At 37.8% G+C, this 25,580-nt stretch overlaps 1 protein-coding gene across 1 annotated transcript in view; it reads right to left on the bottom strand.

The window, feature by feature from the left end:
- The window catches only part of TMEFF1 (transmembrane protein with EGF like and two follistatin like domains 1), a 110,616-nt gene extending 85,863 nt beyond the window's left edge, over positions 1-24,753 (bottom strand). Inside the window, exon 1 of the mRNA XM_062567959.1 lies at positions 24,369-24,753. Coding sequence (XP_062423943.1) covers positions 24,369-24,621 — 253 coding nt within the window. The 5' untranslated portion in view covers positions 24,622-24,753. The remainder of the gene's footprint in view (positions 1-24,368) is intronic.
- Positions 24,754-25,580: the final 827 nt, after the last annotated feature.

The raw sequence follows: 25,580 nt of genomic DNA, 5'->3' as shown, positions 1-25,580 counted from the left end.
AAGCTGTTCAAATGTATTCTTATTACATAAGAAGCTGTTCAAAGCTCAAAGTGTTATTATTCTCAAGAGAATGTTGCTTTTCTGAGGGAATGTTATGTTGCTGTTTCTCTGTACCTTTTCAGTGGCAGTATTTAAAAGGCTATTTGCAAAAACTCAACTTTAAAATATTATCCTCAGGGACAGACTGAAGTGGAATAAATATATAAAATCTTTCAAATTCCCTTTGAATTTTCTTTAAACACATAAAATAACAATAGCATATTAAGCAGTTTTCAAAGACACACAAACACTCTTTTTTCACAAACAATTACCTTTACTAGGTCATTTGAAAACAAAGTATGCTTTAAAAAATGCTTTATATGCTTCTCACAATACTTGCATTTTTGTAATCACACATTTAACACACATTTAAGCTATACATTAATAAGCCAATAAATACAACTCTGCAATGTAATTTCTGCAAAAATACCTTTTCAACCAAAGTAGTTAGACTGACCACTTATTATGTCATGAGATGATAATAAAATTACAAGGAATAAAATTAGAAAACAAAAAAGAGATGCTTTACTATACATATTTATAAATTGATTTAGTAAGTATTTAAGATTTATTTTTTAAATATTTTTTAAATTTTATTTTTAATATTTTAAACACTTTTCTAAATAAATCATTTGCAATTTCTTATTAAACAGTATTTTTTTTTTACACAAGTTCTGTTTGGATATTTACCACAAAAGATTTCAATTGCAACATCCTAATTTTTATTTCATACTATATAAGTATGTATAAATGTGAAAGCATTTTTAGCACTTTGTAAAAATGTAGAGAATGTTTGTGATCTCTGATCACAAACATGAAATATAAAAATATTGAATTTCATATTTTAAAGTATACTATCACATTTTAACACAAACCTATATATGAAATCTATGTCCCTGCAACCCCCCTCTCCCTGCTCAAGGAAAAAAAGGAAATTCCAAAATGAAAGATCTGAGATTTTTCTTTCTTAGCAGACTGAAAAGAGAGATCAGTGGGCATTTTGGGGTACAGTCAAAGAATATTCAAAACCCTAACAGAGAACAATCTTCAGGGCATGCAAGTCCGCCCACTTCTTTTCCTAGACCTTTGAAATTCTGTACACTGGAATACTACAATGTAGACTGATGGAAATTTTGGTTCTGTACTTTTAAAAAACTGGCAGACTGCTCAGAGTGTAGGAACAGGTGCTCTTTAGTTTATTTAGAAATAGCATCAAAACCTGACAAACTCATTGCTAAGATCCTCACTGAAACTGGGCTTAAAATAGGAAGAAATTTGTTCACCTACTGTTGCTTGTAAACCTTTATTTGTACTTGTAACAAACACCAGCTTGACCATGAGCAGACAGGGAATCAGAGTACTTCCAGAATTAGGAGTCTCTGTCTTTTAAGACACGGCTACTCAAATGGTGGTTTCCAAAGTGGAGGTAAAGAGTGCATCAAGTTTTTCTGGACTTCACTGAGGTATGGAGAAGAAAGGGGAGAGATGTAATGCTTATTTGTTCCCTCACCATGCAAGCCCAAGCAGGGAGCAATTTGGTATGGCTATGCTGGACAAAAAGCTGTGGAAAATCCCCGCTCTCCACATATCTTCCCCATTCAGCCACAATCAATTTCCATTCGACAGCTGGAAGTACCTGCCTCACTGCACATGCACACATGCTCCATAGAGGAATAACAGGATGTCAATAATAATCACTCAAGTAATCTCACTCTGCAGCTTAATCAGTAGGACTAAGAGTGGCATCCAGAACAGCTGAAAGTAACGCTAGATACAACTGATGGAGCCAGCCAAATTTTGCTCTTTCACTCATCCTGCACTGAGGATGCTACTCAAAGAACACAATGAGAGTGTCTTCCTATTCCTAGTATGGGGAAATAAAATCTTGCTGGAAATTCCTACACTTTCATGATTGCTAGGCCATTTTATTACATGCAGAGCACAAAAAAAGTTACTGACACAGTTCATGAACAACAAAATGTCTGTTCCATGCCATGAGAAATTCAAACTCTGTGGAAGAGGAGAAAAGTAAAAATACAGAATATTAGGAATGAATATAAAGTCCAAAGAATTCTTTAGACTTTATGTTCACTCCTAGTATTTTATATTGGACTTCTGAATGGACTTTTCTTGGAAGATGTGAATTTTAATGGAAGAAGAAAAAGACAGGGAACCTTGCCAGAGAACATGACTGAACACACTGCAATCCACTGCATTAATTCACTTTTCATCACTGTCAGCATTCAGATTCAGATCCCAGAAAGGCTCACACTTCAGTATAAAAAGAGAAAAGCATAAAATCCCATAGTGCCATTGAATAAACCACAGATGATGGGCAATTGAAGATGTGGTTTCACTTTCAAAACCTACAACATAGCCCTGTCCTAAATCCCAGAAGCTAAATTCCCCTTCAAGTCCTTCTTTTACATTGTTGTCATGCATTTTCATGATTGTTTTAAATAATACAGAAATTTACAGTGCAATTATTAAGGGCTGATTTTAAAACACACTTCACACTGAGGTTCACTCCTCTCATTGATCTCATGGCATGAGATTTAGCAGGCCCTTCTGTATAAGAGATTGTTCTGCACAAAGACTACGCTCCTAAATATCTTCTGCCGTGTCCAGTTAACTAACATCATTTTGCATTGGTAGATATCGCATATAATAGTGTAAAGTGGTAATATGACATATCACACTAAAAAGCTTTCACCAGAAATTTTCTTAAGGTGTAATATAGGAGACAATCCAGTCACTTTATCATCTTGGAATAGTGTAGGCTTTTGCCAAACAAATCAACTTCTAGTGTTCAACGACTCCTATATTTATCTATTAGTCAGACAGCTCATTCAAACACTGTCCAAATGTCAGACAGCTGAACTCACATTGTTCTATGGAAAATCTCAACATAAAAATGACTATATCTACAAGATAAGAAAGCCAACTGAGCATTTGCTTTGTCTTTGTCACAGTACTGAGTAAGAATTATGGGAGCAAAGTATGATCTAAATGCCCTAGTGCTGTGAAAAGAAAAAGAAAAAAAAAGAGACAAAAAGAAAGATACTCTACAGCAATATCCTCCTATCTGCATCCAGAATGTGTCAGCAAAAGTTTTTCAGAACTAACAGTCCCCTTTTAGGCAGATGGGTGTATTCAAGGATTCAAGGGAGGATTCTGCAATTAGAAGACTTCCTGATTAAATACTCACTGGTCTGTGCAACTTCTGGGACAGTACACTAAAACTCTGTATTTTCCTTGGGGTTGAGGGAGACCCCATAACTGAGCCTGTATTCAAGATATGTTTTTCAGATACAGTTGTAAATATTAACTTTCACAAAAGAGCCATGGTTCATCTATAAACATTCATTTTAACCATTTTTCCTCCTATGGTACGCAACAAGACATACTAAGTCACCAAATCCAAATAAAAGTAATGATATTTGATTTCAAAATATTTTTCTTTTACTTTAAGACCTGAACAGTAAGCTACTTCAATTTTCTGAAAAATTCTGGAATGCATTAAAAAATATAATTCTTTCTGAATTTTCTATACCTTTCCAAACCAATTCTTATATATCAGTCTATTACAGACTTTACAGTATGCAAAAATACCCACGTGCAGGTAAATGTAATGATTTGAAAACCTAAATTAAGGCACTAAATTTCATGACAGAGGCTCTTGCAGTTGTTTTGATAAAACTCAATGAATATCAGCTTTTCTCTATTAAGCTTTGACAGTGTAATAACATAATATTTATGCTGGGTAATAACTACTTAAAAAAGAGAGAGAGATGATTTCCTTTTCTAAGCCATAGATACAAAACTACAACATCATTTGTGTATTTCTCCATATAGATTATGGATAAAAGTAAGTCATTCAGTGATTGCACAAACAATATTAATCAGAAATAAAAATTGTACACTGTTTCTTTGTCACAAACCTGATTTTCTCAATAGAAAATTTCAAATGTACATGTAAAGAAGAAGGTAAAAATTAACCTTTATTTTTGAATAGAATGCTTGCTAAATTAGTTTATAAATATCTGCAGCATCTATCTAATTCATTTTAAAATTGAACTCTTGGAATAAAATCAAAGTATTCTCAGAAAACTCTGACAATATAGTTTACTTCTTTTCAGCTAGAAAGCACAACTGAATGTCTAAAGGAAAAAAAATCAAATTAATCAAATGTTTTGAGTGAATTATATATGAACGATGAAGATGAAAAAAACAGGTTGTGTACGTTCCAGGTCTCTGATTCCAAGGCAGATAAATACTTAGCAACTTTTACCGTAAAGATCTGATCTACTGATTGCAGATTAGGTACAGCATCATATATGTCTTGATTTAATTTTCAATTTGAATTTATTTGCTTTTCTCCAAAAAAATCAATAGATTTTCAAAAGTACTAACACATTAAGTAATAAACTTCAGCTTGTACCTTTGGAAATCTGGTGAATAATAGATCTGTATAATTTACTTCTGTATAAAGTAGCTTAGGAATTGCATCTCTTTGAGATTTTTTAAGGTATCATTGATCTAATACCCAGATTTGTTAAATCTGAAACATACTACTAAATCCTTCACTTCAATCTTCACTTTCAATATTTTAGACAGTTGAACACTCTAGCTCTGATCTAACAATACCATTAAGAACATAAGTACATGACTTCAGAATTAAGCACATGCATATTTTCAGTCTTAATCCATCATTTTTCCCAATGGAAAACAGTGGAGTATGGAAAAAGAGATATTTAGTTTTCTAGTTGGAAACCACAATAATGGATATAATGATTTAGGTAAAGGAACAGAGGAAGGAGCTGTTTTTCTTTTAAGAAAGATAAATATAAGAAAGAAATTAGATGTTGGTTAATTGATTTCCCGTCTCCTGCCTCCTAAAGTTTCTTTCTGGAATCTTAAACACATTGATCTTTCCTCTTGATTTACTTTTTAGCCCTCTTATCCAGTTCCAGAGCTAGATCCAATCCCCATCCATTATTCTCTTCTCCCTCTTTCAACCTTTCTTCACCCTCATTGCTATCCATGATATCTTCTTATCATGCTCACACCAACACCTTCTCCTCTTATTGCGCTCTGCCTCCCTGACTAGCTACTCTCCCTTGATTACATTTTGCTCGCCAGTGGCTTCTTGCTCTGTGGGCTCTCTCTGCTTTTTCTTTTGAGTGCAACACAACTTTTTCACTTCTGTCCAAGCTGATGTCTCAAAAGCCCCATATTTACTCGTCCTTCTATTCTGATATCTGCCTTTTCCTCTTTCTGTTCTATTAACTCTTACCTGGATCTCAAGCACTTTTCTGTCTTCATCTTAGTGTTTTGAACACCTAATGAAGACCTCTTCCTTCTTTCTTGTTTTAGTCTGCATCATCATCTTGACCCAGACGATAATAATGAACTCTTCTCTCTGATCTTCTGATCTTCAAATTCCTCTTCTCTGATGATTAACTTTTCTCATACCACACACCTTATTTGCCATCCTGCCACACTTTTTCTGACATCCAGCCAACTACCCTTTCTAATTTCTGTTCTACACTGACATACACTAACCTTAAGCAGATTCTTGCTACGTAATGACAGGTAAAGCTTTTCCAGCTCCTCAAAAAGCTATTTTCTTTTGTTACTTTCCTGCTACCCTGTCCAGTTTTGACTCCACACAGTGATTCATGTGGAGTGATTCATCTTAGTAGCAATGTGGCTGCAGTAGTATGAAGTTAGCAAAAAATAGAGAATTTACTAAAAAGCAGGAAACGCAATCTGGCATCTCACTCACTCTGATCTCCTTACTTCATCCTGGACAAACAGGGACATCGCTATGCCTTGTTTTAAAGTCCTTGTACTTATCATCCTGAATCTATCTCCTCTAGAAAAGCCAGTTATCTCCTGTATTTTTTTTTCAGCTATACCTTTACATTGCTTTGATTATCCCCCATTTTAAATTTACCTTTTTGGAAGAGTGCCCACTTAGCTAAGAGAAAATTCTTAATGAACAAAAAACACAAAAAGATAGTACACAAGACATGTAAATAAAGACAAGCAACAAAAGAGGAGAATAAAAGCATTTCTTGGGTACTTTTGCACAAAAACCAAGAAGGTCAAAGCCCAACTGGAGCTAAGACTAGCAAGGGACATTCAGGATAAAAAGAGATGATTCTACAGGAATATTATTTGCAGAAGTAATTTCAGGAAAAACGTTGGTCTGTTGAAGGATGGGGAAGAGAACCAAGCAACAGACAAAACAATAGGTTAGTGTCTTTTTTTGTCTTAGTCTTAGCTGACAAAGCCTTTTGTCAGATCCCAACAGATACGAGCCTAGTTTGGGAACGACAGAGACAGCCAACAACAGAGAAGTAACAGTTTAGAGACTACTTAGAAAAGCTAGATATGTTCAGATCCTTGGAGCCAGATGGGTTTCACCTAAGGAGGCTGACAGATGTGATTGTGAGGCTGTTATCTTTCATCTGTTAAAAATCATTGTTAGAGGAGGAGGTTCCTGGTGGCTGGGAAAAATCTAAAGTTATTCCCATCTTTAAGGCAGACTTAGGGAGCAGCCAGTCAGCCTCACCTGAGTCCCTGAAAAGTCCTCTTGAAATCCACCTCCAAACACAGAAAGATCAAGAAGGTTAACAAGAGTAGTCAGCATGGATTTGCCATGGGCAAATCATCCTTGACCCAAATAACTTGCCTTTATGAAGAAATAACTGGCTATCTGTAGGAAGGAAGAGTGATAGAGGTAAAATACCTTATTTAGCCTTCTGGCACTATCTGCTATAGCAGTCTCATTTTGAAGCTGAGGAAATACAGTCTGGACAGACAAGACTGTTAGGTGGGTTGCAAAATGGCTAGACTGACTGACTTAAAGAGCAATAGTCAATGGCTTTATGTCTTATTGGTAGCTAGTAAAACACAGAGTATATCAGGGACAGATACCACTGAATATCTTCTCATATGGCCTGTGATGAGATGGAACAGATCCTTGGCAAGCTTTCCTACTGTCCAATACTTGTGAAGTGTGTTTCCATAAAACAAAAGGAAACAACTGTATACTTTACAGAGTGTTTCAGATCAACTTTCTTGCGAAAGTGGAGAGTGTTCACAGCTCTCTCCAAAATAGCCTGTTTTTCCTAAGGTTTGTGCTCATGAGTCAAGTTGGCAGATGTAGCTCTTTTAAGTTCAGATGCTGAAGTAAACCCCAAAGAGATACTGAGTTTGAGCAGGCTATAAATCATTAATGATTCTATCACTTCTTTGATGAAGTGATTAAAAATTTCCCACCAAGCACCTTTCCAGCAATTCTAACTCAGGGAAAAAAAAATCCTCTGAGATAAAATGTTTGTGTTTTGTATTTTTGTTTTTGCCACTCAAGGTGAACTTGGTCATTCCTTTCTGTGAGCTAGCATGCATTCTTGATTTAATCCTTTCTTTTTTCTAGAGCTGTGTTTTGTTTTCTCTGCTTGTTTTTGCTCTTTATAGAAGATACAATAAGTTTAATACCTCTGTGAGGCTTATATAAATTGCTATTGTTGTGACTGTATTATTGCCAAATTTAATGATTTATTTTACAAAGTGCTTGAGTTTATATTGCTTCTTCTCTGGTACAGAAAGGTTTGGACATGAGTTCCTGCTACAGAAACTCTTATAGGTACAGCAAGGATGCAGTTTAAAAGGCTGATGAACTGACACAAGAGCTCACTGGGACTGATGGGAGATGAAGCCTCAGCTCTCCTCAGTTCTCCCCGCTCTCAGCCTCATGGTCCTATTGCATCTGACACTTGCTAAAACATGCAGTAAGCCACAAATAACACTATGAAAGTAAAATATCCACTTCTTGCTGGGTTTGTTCTCTGCCATTTTTACTGAATTGACTTAATTTAGAAAGGGGTTAACTGAGTGCCAGATGTGGGACAAGGTGTGGTGTGACACAGCAGGAAGGGGAAATTGTGGCCAGAGAGGGTCAAAGGGACAGAGCTTTCTTCTACCTCTCTGCAATGAGGAACTAGTACTTGGACTCATAAAACCATACTTAAGTGAAGCTTTCCATCATATTAAAAAAAAAAAAAAAAAAAAAAGAAAAAGAAAAAAAGAAAACAAAACTTTGATTTTCTCTTCTTACTCTTAATAATTTTTTTTCCTATTCAGTGTTATGTTATGACATTATTCAACTGACTTTTATGTGAGGTAAACAGAATAAGTGTTTGATATTTTTGTTTTATTTTCCTTTCCATTGCAAGAAATAAACAGGCTTACAGAGCTGTGAGAAAAAAAGCCGAACACTGTTTTTGCAGGCATATTGGTAAGGGAACCTCAGGAAAATTCACATGGAAATAAGGGTGAATATTTGAATTATTTGAGAAAGTGAGTCTGAGAGTCCAGTAAAGCATGAAGAAAACTGTCATTGGTAGGGATAATATTCATTTCATCCTGATAGAACAAATCTCCATAGAATCATAGAATCAGTAAGGTTGGAAGGGACCTCTGGAGATCATCTAGTCCAACCTCCCTGCTCAGCAGGGTCACCTACAGCATGTTAGACAGGGTTGCATCTAGGCAGGCCTTGAATATCTCCAGAGAAGGAGACTCCACAAGTGTAAGAAATTTCATCAGCCATTTGCATTTAGAGTATCTTTCTGGAAACAAATAAAATGTTGGTCTTTCTAACTTCTAAACTTTCCTAACCAAATCCAGAGTTCTTTAATTGTAACTGGTAAGTTGCAATTATACACAGAGCTGGCTACACGTTTAGTTAATGTTTTTGTAACAGTTCACATCATAAGAACCTGTTTTAAGTTATTTATGGAATTCAGACTCATTGTTTTAACAGAAAATTTCAGGAAAATCAGCTGTGTTGTTTCTAAGAATGAGGTTAGGGCACATATGGTGTTTTTATCTTTTTTTAAGTAATAAAATTGCAACTTGTATCATTGAGTTGTTTGTGTTTTCCCATGTTCTTATGCAAGAGCATAACATCATAGGTGGAATGAAACAAGTATATTTTTCAGGGCTCAGAGCACTGCATTCTGCTATGTGAAAATCAGCCTAATCTGTCTCAAATTGTAAGCTGCTAAAAAAGGTTTATCTGTTACACGGGTTTTCAGTAACACCACTAGTAAAATTCTTTATAGGCTTTACTTTCCATGCAGTTTTTCCAGGGATTCCAGGGGTGCTGAGATATCAGCACCAAAACCAAGAGTGGGCAAACTGTGTCTTATGCATACGTTCTCAGTGCTCTCCTGGATGGACCACAGAAAACAGGCTGAGTACAAGTTGAGAGTTATCTATAAAGGGAAGAGATGAACACAGATGCAACAGAAGCACAAGAGGAAAGTTAGAGGACAGGGACCATATAAGGGAAGAGGTAGATTTATGAAAAATAATCACTAGAATATACTCAATTTCAGGCCTTGACAGAGAGCCCAGGATTGCTATGTCTTTCATTTCTAGTAATAGAAATTCTGTGACTTTTTTCAGATGACTGATCTGCATAGGATAACTAATCTCAGTGGTATCCATAATGCCTTTAATTCAAGAGATATATGTCTACTGCAGTCTAGTGGTTTTAAACTTTCTCAGAGCCTCTTAGAAACCAGTGTCTCCTATGAAATTCTCCTATTTTCCACAGCTCCTGGTAGGGAGGATTTTCTTTCTTTCTTTCTTTCTTTTTTTTTTTTAAGAAATCTATGTTAAGCAAATCAAGTACTCAGAAAAAGATTCCTGAATTAATGTTGTTCAAGCAAATGTAATTCCTTTGCCCTTGTGCAAAGCTAGTCAAGTTGTTCCAATCAGACTTTCCAGGCATACTCACTAATTGGGCATTTCTTAATGTCTGAATGTTTTTTTCTTAGGCAATTGTAACTGACCAATAATCCCTGTAATAAAAGAAGGCTCAGAGGAAATAAACATGCAAGATGCTCTTCAAACTCAGGAAGATGCAACCTAGTAATCACAACTGTGCATGACTTTATCTTAACTTGAACGTGGCCGGAGGGTGACCTTTGTTTTAGATAAGTAGCCGTAAATTTGGTGAAGAAAAAAGGAGTTGAACAAAAGGTGTGAATGTCTCTCTGAGATTAGCCAGAGCAGCACGGGGGAAGTGGCTCAGCCCAACATAGAGTATAAAACCTAAACAACCAACAGAGGAAATTTTGAAGAGAGCAACGGGTTGGAGCTGGCTTCAGCCCACGTATTCCTTTCCGGCGACTGGGGATGCCCAGCATGGTGATGGTGAGCATATTACAGAGATTGGTAATAGCAATTGCGCTTATATTGTGATTTCAGTATATTACTGTATCACTCTGCTAAATCAAAAATCCCGTGTAACATCAAATACCTTTAAATTAAACTTTTATATTAAACATTGCACTCTCCGTATGTGTGGAATATCTAAATGAACCTGGTCAGAGAGTACTGGACTTTGAAAGCAATTCAAATAGGATGCAATAATTCAAAGTAGTGGAAGCTGTCCATTGCATACATCATGTTCTATTTAAAAAAATCTAAGTGCCCTAATCCATTATGTTCCTAACATTCAAGTTTTCACTCAAACATAAACTCTAATTTATACAGAAAAGGCATAAACTATGAACAAATCAGGGCTTTCAGGCTAGTCTGGTCCATGCACGAGCTTTAGAGAGCTCTGAAAATACATCGACTATGAAAAAAGCTAGTTTATCTTCCTGAAATAAGGAATTTCTAAACATTAAAGTTATAAGAGCAAGATTTCTTACAATGATGTCCTTAATGTCCTTATTCTCTTCATTATAAATTTTTAAAAATAAATTGTATATTAAGCTTTTTTACACAAACTTTTAAATTCGACTGTCAAGAGAAGGATAAGCAAATAGTGCATGTTAGGTGAATCAGAGAAGCCCAAGAGTTAATAAAGAAATCGATAACTGAGGATTGGGCTTCAATGTAGAAATAGTGACCAAGGAGACTCAACATGGGAGATCCCTTCCAGCCATGTGCATGACAATCTGTCATTAATCTGTTTGACAGATCATCAATATGATAGCCAACCAGACAATATGACAAGATCTTTTATGTGAATATTACCTTTTTATTCAAAGGCACAGAAGAAACACTTAATTTTTGAGTGTTGTGGAATTTAACTAGATACAGAAAATGAAACACTGATATACTTAAAAACATGTAAGCTACTTATGGAAAACATTAAAGCATGTTTCATTAGTTGTATTCTGAAAGATTTTAGTCACAATGTTGAACATTCTAAAGCTACGGACCTTTTCAAGAAGGAACCTCCAGATCTCTATGGGCCCTGCCAGCCTACGCCAAACTAAATAATTTATAGAAGTATCTTAAGTAATCATTGATTTCAAATGAAAGATGAAGTATCTTTTTATTTTCAGAATGTAATATTTAAACTAATTCCAGTCAAGAGAGTATTGCTTACGTAAGAGATTGAAACATAACAGTTAAATCTGGTGGTTTCAAAAATTAATAGAGAAAGCTTTGATTTTCCTCTTGAAGCTTAAAGACTCATTAAAATCTATTAAGAGATCTAAAAATTATAAAACTATTGCAATGTATTCTTAGGATACACACACCTCTGTAAAAACAGTATTAGAATCCTGTTCTGTGTAGCAAAAGGAAATAAATTAACTCTTGTGTAATATCCCTGAAACATAAGCAGTATGAACAGTGCTGAAGAATAATTAGATTTGCATAAAATCCTCCAAACCCTCACATACTCAGCTATTTATGGCTGGTTCTGAAAACCATAATTACACGGTCAGAAAAACCCTGGAAAAAATAATAGCAAAATAACCAGTGATGTAGAAGTCATGGGGAGAAAACAAACAAACAAAACCCCAGTAGGTTATTCAGATTTCTTAATTAATTCTAATAATTCCAGTAAGTCACTATCACGAAAAATCTGTGTTATAAGTTCTATTTGTTTTAAACTTTAAGAATTGCATTATACTTTTAAAAACAAACCACCACTGAGGAGTTGTTCTGCTTATTGAGGTATATTTTCCTCCTATATGTATTTCTGTCCCTGAAATCTATGACTAGTAATTCCATTTTACCTGCTTGTTTATCCTTACTGAAATACAAGGAGAAATACGATTTCCAAAGCTTCTGCTAACCTCCTCTGATAGTCTCAAAAAGGTTTTGGGAGATTTGTGAATTTATAGTCATGCTCAGCACAGAAGCTGTATCATAAGATATATTTAGGTGCCCCATTATCTATTCAGAGCTGGGGCTAATGCAGCACCTGGTAAAACCACCAGTTTAAAAAATACAGAGAATCAATGAACTCCAGACCTCTCAGAGCTAATGGTATCTCTGTAGACTCCTAAATAGCCAAGTTAGACAAAGTGACTAGTCTGTGATACCCAACATTTTGGACAAAAAGAAACAAGCATTATGTAAAATGCAGACAAAAGGCCACCACTCTTTCAAATATATTCCTCAGTCTGAGAAGTTCCCTTTGTGTCACTCACCCACTACAAAGCAGATGACAATTATTCACTATTCCCTGCTGAGGATTCCCTCAGCAAATGTGATGCCAGATTAGCCAGCTTATTCACTGTTTTCCCTGCAGTTCCTGGAGCTGAGGAGCCCAGTTACCACACACTGTGTGAAATGTGCCTACTCAGCTCACGGCTCTTGAGGGAGACTTTCTAATTGTCATCAACTAAGCACTAGTACCTGGGTTATAGCAGAGAATCAATGAACTTGTGAGTCCAGTCATGCAATTCGGTCCCTCTCTTGGACATGGACATTGTTGCAGCTCTTGTTAGTCTATGGAAAATTGAGTGTTTCTACAATCTGAATTTGTAGTGATCTACAACTTTGCAGATTCTTACTGCTTACCCTGTACACAGGAAAATCTGTTTTTCACAGACTATGATCTGGGAACTTCTGTTGATTTTCAATGCTAGTTAGCATATCTGAAAAAGCTTCTTGGATAGTGGTTATCACTCAGTTAACTTCTTTGTTTTTGTAGGAAGCTTTTTCTAAGAATCACTTAAGAGGAAGGAGGAAGGAGAATCCAGAAAGGAAATTCTAAGTCAATGAAGAAAAGAAGAAAAAAGAAATTATCAGGGGTATTTAGGGATTACATTTACATCATTTACAGGGACACTCACTAACTCACTACCAACCAACTAACTCTTCACCAACCTTCCAAAAAGGAAAACCCCACCAAATTCCAAACAAAAGAGCAAAAAAAAAAAAAAAAAAAAAAAAAAAAAGGAGTACAGTACAGTATTTAGATTTCCTATCTCATATTTAGATTTCCTATCTCCCTGGCTTTCTGCAGAAATGAAACTGGTTACCTGTGGAGGATACACAGGAGTTCCATGTAGCTTTCTGCAAGTAGAAGATGCTTTCCAACTCTCAGCCTTTCAGCCAGTTACAGAAGTAACTTTGCTGCCTCACGCTTTGGCTGGGACCCACAGCTAGTTTTTCCACTTGTGCAGACATCACACAACAGTGTGACTAGTTCCTGCTGTTCTCTTTCCTACCTGCAAAAGCAGCCCATATACGGTGGCACTTCCCAAAGAACCTAATCTCCGCCATGCAAAAAAAGAAAAAAAAAAGAAAAAAGAAAAAAAGAAAAAAAAAGAAAAAAGAGCACAAAGGCCATTTTTCTTACTATCAATGGCTTACCATGAAAAATTAGAAAAAATCATTGTGAGATTTTTTTTTTGGTTGTTAGAGTGAATCTATATTGATCTCCTGTAGCATAAGAAACTAAAAGGGACAAATTTTTAAGCTTTTTATGGAAACACAATTATTGCATAAAGCTAATGTTAGTGTCTTATCATCTTTCATTATGTAAATTGGAATGCACAGTACTGTAACTTTAATTAGTATATAAATGTGTATTAATATAGAATATTAATAAGTAATATAGACTATAAATAAAAATATAGAATATTAATAATAATTCCTATGGCATAGTAGCCTATGTATTCAGGAAACAAATGCGAAGGTAGCAAAGAATTTCTTTTATCTAAATTAACTATTTCACTTTCAATTTTGATACCAGACTATTTAATCATTTTGTTCAAATATTATTAGTTTTTTGATATCTAATGCACTGCTCTAGATTAGTTTTATCTAGTGGCTAATAAAGCATTATGTTCATCCCTTCTATCTTCTCTGTGAGGACTATCTTTCTACAGTGTTGTATCTTTTTTTTCTGTTTTAATGCAGCTTTGTAGTGGATTGCTAGCTCACTATTTTTTCTGTTATAACTCACAAATCCCTTTCCCCATCAGTGTGATGGATGATTGATTCCTTGCTCCTAGACTAATTTTTTACATTAGACTGCATTCACCATCTGCTAGACAGATCACCCAAAACACTCATTCTGAGTCTGGTTCCACTGTTCCTCTTTGCCTGGCCAGGAGCCTAAATATCACTTGCAAATGTGGAAGTTGTGTTTTCTCATCTGGATAACTCTGCTATATTGCAGATAGAGGTTTTATCAAACAGCATTCAGGTGATGATACATCTCACTACAACCAAAATATCCCTTTCTAAATATTAGGCAGTTGTTCTTTGTGTTTTCAAGCCAAACTTTTGTTTTATACCTACTACAAGCACTACATTCTGATGTGAAAAAGTATTCTCCTTCCAGCTCAGAAACAAATTTTGCATATTTCAGACATATACATAGCTATTTTCACGAATACATTTATTTCGAACATAAATGTCTGGACAAGCAAACAACCAAAAAGACATCCATTGCACTTAACCAGAGAAGAAACACCATGAAATAAACTGTCTTTCAAAACCATGTTTTGTATAAGAAAATTTTTTTATAACTTTAACATGGCTATTTTTCTTTAACTTTTGTAACTTTGAAATGGTACTTCCATGTAAAAATTTGAAGACAGGAAAAAAGAACTCTGCCTTGAAGAATTCTCTAGGTATACTTTTTTGTGAGAAATAAAGGATGAAATAAAATCTACCAGAGGACCCAACACTTTAGAAAAGTACCAGTCCATCTGCCCTCTACCACAAGTGGAACTGTTGCTTATGGGGATCTCTTTAGCCTAAGGATTTTCTGCTGCTTTCCTCTGCCCTGAGGACACATTTGGCACAATACAATGACCTCTGGCTCTCCCAGAGGGATCAGTTAAGGAAGGCAGATAATCAGAGTCGATGCTAATTGGCAAAATGCAAACACTGAATTAGATCAATGCTTCCTTAGGTTTTAAAGCAACAAACTGCTGTCAAGCTGCAACATCTGAGCAAAAATTTTTTTTTACTGAAATCTGTTTGATGTAAGATTGCGCTGCTTGATACATCTCCATGAAACAGCTACAAACTTTGTAACTTGACCTTGTGGCTTATGACACATTAAGAAATGAAACATTTTCAAAAGCATCGACATATTTTGGATGTCTAGTCTATTTTGGATATTTTCTGTATATGTACTGACACCTCCAGCTGACCCAGATTTCAAGAGTTTATGCTGCATTTGCTAAGCTTTTGGTTTGTATTAAAATTTTAAAAGAAATTTCAGCAACTCCTGCAAATGATGCCTCTCTTATTTGTTGTAGTTATGTGTGAAACCATGCGCAGTCTGGAGGAGACTGTAGGAGAGCAAGTAAAACTCTTTCAAAAACTCTTTTAAAAAGTAAAACTCTTGTAAAACAAACTCCTCTGTGAGTTTCATGCCTCAGCAACAGAGCAATAGTTCATGCACTGCTAAAATCTGTGCATTTACATTTGGTTTTATATAGTCCAGTGCACGTAGATGTGACAGCACAATTTCACTGTGCTGTTTCTTCTTATATCACCACATGCAGTGTTCACAAGAATTTACAGAGAACTCTTAAAAACTTCTAAAATAGTATTTTTGGACAGCAGTAGGTAAGTATAGGAGTAGTAAGAATATGTAAAATTGGTGAAACTGAGTTGGAAAATGTCAGTCTGGGAAGCAATCAGGGCTGCATCTGGGGTGAGGTAGGTGGAACTCCCAAAGTTAGGCATTTCACATTCACCTTGAACACACTGCAACACACTCAAGGACAGATAAACCAGACACTGACTGCATTCAGCTCTCTGGCTCACCCAGCCACCTCCATTTAACTCATCTACTTTCACATTGCTTCCCTGTGACTGGTATCAGGCAGACAAGACATCCCAGGGTCTTTCCTTGAAAGACTCAGACTTCACTTGCCAAAAAGTCAGGTAGCTGAAATCAGGCTGCCTAGGAGGCTTTGCAGCTGCCCAGAGTTAGATTTCAGGAACATGCTGGCCTCCAGACCACACCTGAGTGCCACTTCACATACCGAACAGACACACAGCTTGTAGGCATCCTTTTTCTTCTGTCAGATACATTGCACTTGCTCTTTTCTTCAGTTGTATCCAGTGGGATGTTCTATGAGTTCTATGAAGGCAAAGTGCATTTGCATCTTTTTACCTTTTTAAGATATGGGGGGATACAGACAACTGTAAGGTCTCAGTCTGGTACAAACTGACTAAAGGATGATCCAGTAACCACAGGAAAAAGTTAGGTCCTTTTGGAAAAAATACTGACAGTTCTATCTTGCTCCCGGTTTTCTTCTCCTTTATTTTTATGTTTTCCTGATGGCCTTAATTAGTACTATTTTCAAACTGTGGATGAGAATCCTGCCAGCTCGAACATGGTTACATAATGTCTGTGTTTCAAGACTATAATTGCAAATAAATTTATTTTTAATAATACTAAGTCAGGAGAGAGGTATTATAAGGATTTAATTTTATTTTAAATCAGCTCATTTAAACATTGCTGCTGTAATACAAGGCATAATCTATTATTGGAAAAAAATTGACTTTTCACGTCCTTAGAAATCATCTACTATAATTAACACTTAAATTATTCTAAAATAAATCCTGAAATCACTGGTTTAACACTGCCTTTTTATGAAATCTGCCTTTTTATGAAATCGCACTATGACCAGTGATGTAATTTTACAGTAACCTACAAATTGAATGTTTATATCAGCATATCATTAAATTACTATCTTAAACAGAGAAATTGGCTTCAAAAAATAAAGGTGTAAATGCCTCCAGAGTATATTCAGACTCACAACCCTAGCCAGCCAAATTTTCAGATGTAACTCAGTCAGCAAGAACAGAGTTCTTCTAATGACTATGCTAGGTGCTCACAGAGTTTCATTGGCATCTTGCTCCCCATTTCAAGCGGGACAAATGTTCCCTAGTAAGAATCCTTAAGAGAAGAAACCGACCTGACATTTCTTTAGGTAAATAAAAATAAATTGAAGAACATATGACCCTTAAATCCATAATACTTAAATAACTAATGACACTACTAGATATCTACCTAATAATATAAGATAAAATAATTTCACTCTCATATCCCCATGAAGCCTATTATGAACTAAATTAGAACTACAGATACATTGTAATTATTTATCAACACAAAGGAACAAATTTAAGGTTCTACAGGTAATCTTAGTTGCATCAGATCCCAGTTGTGATTGCCGATTTGTGCAAATTTATTTTTAACCACACTTCATCTGCATCTTCTTATCCTTTTCGGAAAGAAAAATATTACAAATAGTTTGTCAATAAATGGTTTCATAAAATAAATTTGATTCTGGAATAGAGTCAAACATGCCCTGCTCTAGACACTTAGCGGCTCCACAAAAAAAAGACTGCACTCTCTCATACTCTTTTTTTTATTCCTGTATTTCTCTTTATTTCTAAATTCTTTTAGAATTTTAAGATGATCTATGAGTATACTACAGCAATAAGATTAGAGAGGATTATTTAGTTTACAGTAGATCATTTAATTATAATTTTATTACTATTTAAAGCTATTCTTATGATAGAACACTTTAAAAGAATATTTTCTACAGAACTTACTTAGTTTTCAGCTTGATTGAATTTTATAGATTGTTTACAAAAATAAAAGATTTAACTTCAAAAATGTCAAGATGTCCTCCACCTCGCTTTTCACCCTACACTTATCAAGGAGGACAAACACTAGCCTAAGAACTTTTAGAGTCAGAAAAATGTATTATTTTTTCAGCATTCATAGTACTCAAATGTTTGTCCTTCCCCAAATGCTGCAACTGTCACTATCCTAGGAACTGCTGCTACTACTCACTTTTGCAAACATACTCCAAAACCCGAAAACAGGCTAGAAAAGTCAAAAGCACTTTTAGTTTACTGATCAATGGTGGAATGTGTCAGTTCTAGAAGAAACCATCAGGCTGTAAGTACAAAATACTTCTCCTTATATGAATAGCAATAAAACGGCCACGCTACTCTTAATAAAGACATTTCTTATTTTCCCTTTAATGGGATTTATAAGAGAAGTCCTGGTACAGAAGGGACACAAATAAACATAACCCCACCTCACCAACCCAAACCCTTAATCCACAACAAAAAACACACACAACAAAATACACAACAACACCCCCCAATGCACGCACATACACACACACACACACACACACACACACACACAAAGGTATTTCTGTTACAGCAGTTAAGATGAAGAACAGGTAAGACCCAGTCTTGAGACCATATCTGATTCTGGATTACAGAGTCACATGATCTTAGGCACAGACAGGGTTGAAAGGACCATGCCTCATGATGATATTAGCCCAAATTCATGCTGATGTGCACCAGATGGTTTGGACACAGACAGGACTAAGTGAGCTACACATGCTCTTCTCTTCCTTATCACAGTGGGGCATGCATTTCAGACAACACAGAAGCCAACAGTGAGGAAGGAGCTCACTGAAGCTCTGTTTGGTCAAGCCCAGTCATAAACTCAAGCCTTCCCCTCACAGATGTGATCAGTTTTATACCTCTTTCTCATCCCAAGCAAAAAGATGAAGTTTTCAACTACAGATGGCACATATGGTAACATGCTTTAAAATAGTGACATTTCATTCTACAACTGTAATATGCCAATAATTAAAATGAGTATTTTTGAAAGTATGCCTTCCCCTCAATCCTGACAGATCTTAGATGCTTCTGACAAGGGAACCCTTGCAAAGATAATTGAACAAGCTTCTCTGTGGAAAACTGTTCCCTTAGGCACTTAGAGCTCATGTGCCAGGCATTGTATTTCTAACCCTAGCAAATTCTTGCTTATTTAATTTTCAGCACTTACTTTTTGGAAAAATTCTTAATGTTCTTTCTACCTAGATCATTCTAGGAATGTTAAATCCTTTGGAAGGAAGCAACGTTAGTATAGGCAGAAGAGAAAGGTGTAGTAAAGATAATTTCCTACCAAGACAGTGTATTCCAAGTATTCTATTACTTTGATATTGCCATTCTGAGCTCCATTTTGCCACTTCCTATGACCCCCACAAGTGTCAAACACTGAACAAGAAAGCACTGCTGGTAGTCCACAGATAAAATGCAGAAGGTATGTTCTTAATTCCTAGTCATTGATTACATCAGGAGATTGGTGTACAGGTTACACATACCACTACAAAGTGGTACACAGACAAGATCTGAATAGATTAAAAAAAAAATCAAAAGGTGTATGCTATGCCTCTTCTACTGACACTGGTATCCAGTGATACTGAGTTTGAGGATCCTGCTACAGGGTCTGCAGAGCAGACTTTCTGACATTTTATAAAAAGAGTCACTAATCTAATAGCCTCTGCTTCACGTCAAGTGTATGGGGGAACAGACAATGATCTCAGCAGGCTGTGCCAATTTTGTATGAGACTAGATTCACGGTGGCAAGTAGACCAGGAAACAATAACCAGACAAGAAGAGGCGTTCCTTCTCTATGGTATCTCATGCATCTCACGTAACAGTAGCCATACTTTGAACTCACTGCTCCCTCTTTGCATGTGCACAGTAATCAGCAATTAACATAATTTTTCTCTTCTAGTGAGATAATAGTCAAACTTATCATCACTACATGTTCCTGCCTTATCCTCCCATTTCTTGTTGCTCTTCTCAATCCCTTCTGTACCCTTCCCAACTCTTCTTCCTCTAATGCTATATTTACATGGTGTTTTGAAAACAAAAACATACGATGTGGCTAGTTCTTGAACACATCTGTGTTCATCCTTTGTCCCTTAATCCCATTTTCAGCTTTGTTTTTTTTCTCACACTGCTTCCTTACAACCTTCTTTTTGCGTATTAGTCAAGATGTTCCACTCATATCCCTCCTCAGAGCCCCTCCCATCTCATCCTACTATATTTTAAAAAATGAAAATACATGCTTTTTGCTTATGGTTGTTTTTATTCCTGATGGCTTACCACTTGAAACGTTCCTGTCTCACTTGACAGAATTGGAGGGTTGGAAGAGACCTTTGAGGATCATCTAACCCAATCCCTCTGCTCAAGCAGAATCACCTAAAGCATGTTGCCTAAGACCCTGTCCAGGTAGTTTTTGAATATCTCCAAGGAAATATTCTTTCAGTAAAGAATATCTCTAAGGAGACTCCACAATCCCTCTAAGCAACCTATACCAGTGCTTTGTAATCCTCGTTTCTCTCTTCTTTCTACTATTTTCACATTCTCTGTTTGTCTAATCTACTCTATGAATTTTTTCATGGCAGAAACCACTTCTCTAAAGTTAATTTCCTATCTATTAGGTTAAGGATAGCTCAAACACCACTTTCTCTGCTCTCCTATCTAAAAATTTATGAGCTTTTTGACACCCTATACTTCAAAGCTCAATGAGCAGTACATCATACATAGCCATCTCCATGTCACAGACTGGATACTTTCCTTTTTCCATCCATTCCCTTCCCTCTGCACTAATCAGTACTTTCTATCTAGTTTTATCTACAAGCTATTGAGAATTGTTATTATTATATTAAAAAGAGAGAGAGAGAGAGAGAGAATGAGAGAATGAGAGGCATTCACACTCCTCAGAAGAGGAATTCTATGGAAGGGAGAGTACCCTTAGTTTTTTATGGACCTCATTCAATCTTCAGTAAACTAACTTTAGGCAATTTTATCTTTATCTACTTTATTTGACAAGAATTTAAGAAACTGAGGATAACATACCACCCACGAGACTTATTGGGAAGCATGGAATCATCATAAACAAGCATATACTATTATGTAAAGGAGCAGGAAACCAAAACACTTACTAACAGAAACATATCACTGTTAATTAAAATGTCAGGTACATAAATCCAAACCAATGCACTGAGCAATGCCTATTGTTAAGACCATGTATCTTGCACTGAAATTTTTTGTGTTTGCTCAATTAAAATCTCATCAAATTCTAATCTCTGTGGCCGAAATTCTGATTTGAGTGTATCTCACACTGGGGAGTTAAACGGACTAAAACAAAATTCCCAAATGCAGTGTGCCTCTGGGAAGTACTGATTAGGATTAGGAATTCATGAACTTACTACATTTTGTGCTTACCTTTACACTCAGTTAGTAATGCTCTGTAGTTCTCAGTCTTTACTTAGGACAAGACTATCTTGTAATTTGAGCAGAGAAGCAAGTATCACTCCACCTTACAGGCAGTCAGCAAGTACCAAAAATGTTACATAAGATACAGGTAAAGCTGGGAATAAAATAACATCTCAAGCACAAACCCAAGCACAAACTTCTGATTTTTGCTCCATTCTGTGTAAAACTGGGCTATTTCTGTATACCTAGCTTTATGGAACTCCAGATGAACAAATGCTCCACATCATCAATTAACTTTATATAGTCATATATACAGTATATATTTATACACACATAGACATTATAGTTAACTGCATATAAGTCTGTCTTCAACTGTAATCACTTTATTAGATGTCCTTCCTAGGGCCAATGATGATGCAATCACATCATAATTTAACAAACCATGAGACTGTAATACATACAGAAAGGGGAGAATCAGGGCTTAAAAAGCTACCTTAGCTTTCATGTTACCTGCCTGTATTTTCCACTCTGCAATGTTCTTTTATTGCAGCAGCTCTCTCTTAAGGAATATATTCTGAAGGAATTACGAAAGGAGTTTGGAATTTCTTAATGAAAAATAAAGTAGTACTAGTATAGATTTTATAGGTAGCTATATAATCTAGTGATGATAAAATGTTTTAACTTCAAGGACTGTCCCAAGAAGTTTTAAAAAACTGTTCCAGAACAGAAGATCAGATGCAAATATTATAAATTACTTTCCATACTCAGGGAAGCAGAAAACATAATTTATTATTTCCTTATTTTAAAGTCCAAATGTTTGAATAAAAAGTACTGATAATGTTCTTAAGTTTAACTTTCAGTATAAATACTAATCTATATGATAGTGCTCCACTGAGAAAGGTGCTAATGTCAATGTATCTGGCCCCATGTGTAAATATAGGAAACTAATCTTTTTCTGGGAATAGCTTAACCAGTAAAAGTTAACGAACCTATACAGAGGTAAGTGAGGGGAAACTCTGTCCTCAGCATTTAGTGTTGATATTAGTTCTTTTAAAATTAATGTTAAGAACTGAGGCACAGCAGTTTTGTGCAAAATAGTTAACACACTGAGTTTTGGATTTTTGAATTAAATTGTTCTTTCATATTTTTACAGCTACACTAAAAAAGTGCCCATCATATATCAGTACAGAGTATAGATATTTGCATCTGCCTATTTTTACTAGAATAATCATTTTAAGCGTCTTTGACACAGCATACAGTTTTCTAATTCCAAGACAGAAAGTCCTCTATCAATGATGGTTTCTGAAGAATAACAGTATCCATCCATACACGACACATCTTTAGAAACTTCTTCATATATTCCATCAACCTTGCAAATTTAATTTCACTGATTTATGCAGTCGCTATGTCCCAATGACCCACATGTCTCTGATGGGTAAGCCACTAATGCCACTGGCACATTAACCTATTTAACCTCTTCTTAAAAATAAACATGACATTCATACAAATAGAATAAAAAAGCCAAGCAGCAATAAAACGGTAGTATTGTGGTACCACAACCTATTACACTAGACATCAAGATTGGCAAAAATTAAGAATAAGTAAGTGTATTAAGAATGAATAGTAGTGAGGTTTATTAAACTGCAAAGTTTTTTTAACATTGGTTGTTGGTTTATAAATTTGATAGCCTACATTACCACCATCATCCACATCATCATCATCATCCACATTAAATCCCTGTACCAAACACTCATTTCTTAAAAGCTGTTTTACAGAATTATGACCCTTCCCTGAAAAGTCCCAACAGCTTCTTCCAAAATGCAAATTGCCCTATAAAGACAATAAGAGCAGCAGGTTCTGAGCAGAGCGCAAGAAATGTTCATCACCTTGGAGAAGGCACTTTATACAGCTTTCAGCAGCAATCGTTCTAGTGGAATAAATCTGTTACTTTAAAAAGAAAAAGGAGGCATTCTCAGCAATTTTTCAAACCAAAAAAAAATTAGTTTATCTGAATATTTTAGTTTGCAGAGGAAAAACAACTGCTCCTAGCAAATTATAAACTTTATATTGCACCTATTTACTTTGTTCTACTTCAGAAAAAAATCAGTCTACCACATACCTAAAGATTTGAGATAATGTGCTGCTGTCACACTGAACCATCCATTCACATTAAAACTGTACTATATTAGCATATATTAATGCGTAGCACAGCAAAAGATAATAAAGCCATGGAACCAAAACAGGAAAAAAAATCCTGTAAAATGTTTTCTGAACATGGAACAGAGTATTTGCTGTCTATATCTCATCCACAGTGAGTCTACACAGCAAGCAGAGAAAGATGGAGAGGCTACACTAGGTCTCAAGGTCTGTATACACGAGCAACGAGCAGAGAGACAGGAGACGTATTCCGTGTAAACGCTGTGATAGGTTACGCTCACGTGGTACCTCCAGGCTATTCCCCCCTTCCTCAAGCAGAACAGAAACAGCGAGGAATGGGAGCCCCGTGGGGAAGGAGACCGGGGACAGCCCCGAGGGTGCCTGGGGCGCACCTGCCCGTACTGAGAACGACAGGGGTGAAGAAAGAACAAAAGCTGAGAGATGGCGGCAAAGCGTCCCCTCGCTCGCGGGGGCCGAGCGCTCCCGCCCTGGGGCGGGGGTGGGGGAAGGGGAGGGAGGGCGATCCCCAGCCCGCCAGAGCCCCCGCCGCGAGCGCCGGGGCCGAGGCTGGGCCCGGCTGACAGCGCCGCTCCTTTGTCTTCCGCCCCCGCCGCGCCGCGGGGGCGACAAGGGAGGGCTCGGAGGGCCGGCCCAGCCCGTGCGAAACCAGAGAGGGTCAGCCCAGGCTCAGCCTCCCCACGTGCACGCGTGGGCGCGGGCTGCTGTGCCGGCCGACCACCGCGGCGGGGTCGGGCACGCCGCGCCTGTATGGACAGCGCTGCGGGGGACCCCGCTGGGTGCTGCCGGCAGGGCATTACCTGAGCAGTTGATGTCTTTCCCCTTGCCGGTGCCGCCGCTTTGGCACTCGCTGCCGGGCAGAGGGTTGGACGCGCGGCTGGCGGGCAGCGCGGAGAGGGCGAGCACCAGGAGGGCCGAGGTGCACCACAGCGCCAGTGGCGGTCCCACTCGCAGCAGCGGCCGGGTGGCGGCCGAGCTGTCTCCCACCATGGCGAGAGGGCGGCCAAGGAGCAGCGTCGGGGCGACGGGATGGCGGCGGCAGGCCCACGGCATCAGCTGGAGCCCGGAGTGCCGCCTGAGCGGTACCGCCTGTTCTCCGCCGGCCCACAGCAAACCTTCAGCATTCCCGCGGCGGTGGCCAGTAGACCCGGCGCCACCGGCGCCTCGCCGCGGCGGTGCGCTGTGGTGCCCACAGCCCCACGGGGGGCGGCAGCGGCCGCGCACTGCTGGCAGGGCCGCTCCCCGGGCGCGCTCCTTTGTGCGCGGCGCTCGGCAGCGCCGCCGCTCCGGCTACAACAAAGGGAGCGGAGCCGAGGCAGCTGCTGCCGCCGCCACTGCTGCGCAAGGAGGGAGGAGAAAAGGGAGAAGGAGGGGGGAGAGAGAAGGAAGCACACGTGATAGTAGCCCCCTCCCCCGGGACCCTGAGGGGAAGTGATGGGCTCCTCTGCGCTCTGCGGGCGAGCTGAGCGGCGGGACGCGGGTGGCGTCCTGGAAGCAGCTGCCCACACAGCGAGGACCGGTGGTGCCGTTGCCTCCCGTGAGGGCCGGGCCGGGCCAGGCTAGGAGAAGGAGCGGCGCGGGAGACTTGTGTAGGGCACGGCAGACCCCTGGGTGCGTGCGGCAGTGCGGCTCTGGCAGCCCTGGCCTGTTGCTCGGGGCAGCCGGTGGTAGGTGCCACTGAAGGGCACGAGGGAATAATAATAAAAGGCAGCTGAATGAAGAGCGGGTCTTTGTGTGAAAGCCCCCAAGGGTAGCGAGGAGGTAGTGCCTGGTGTATGTTGTTTGTCATCTGACAAGATGGTTTATTATTCCTTAATCATCAGGAATAAAGCAGAGAGGGGTCACGCCAATTAATTTTAAGTCTTGATTTTATTTTTTAAGCATGCAGGAGCCTAGCACCTATGTCAGGAGTACTTCTACAAGTCCAGATAAGTTCAGGTACACAGTAATGTAGTGGCTTTTGTAACAGAGGGAGGAGGGCAAGTTTACGGAGCCCTTTCAGAGAATCAGGA

The sequence above is a fragment of the Rhea pennata genome, chromosome 2 (assembly GCF_028389875.1).
Source record: "Rhea pennata isolate bPtePen1 chromosome 2, bPtePen1.pri, whole genome shotgun sequence".
In the NCBI taxonomy this organism is placed as follows: domain Eukaryota; kingdom Metazoa; phylum Chordata; class Aves; order Rheiformes; family Rheidae; genus Rhea; species Rhea pennata.
This window is presented reverse-complemented; position numbering and strand designations above follow the sequence as displayed.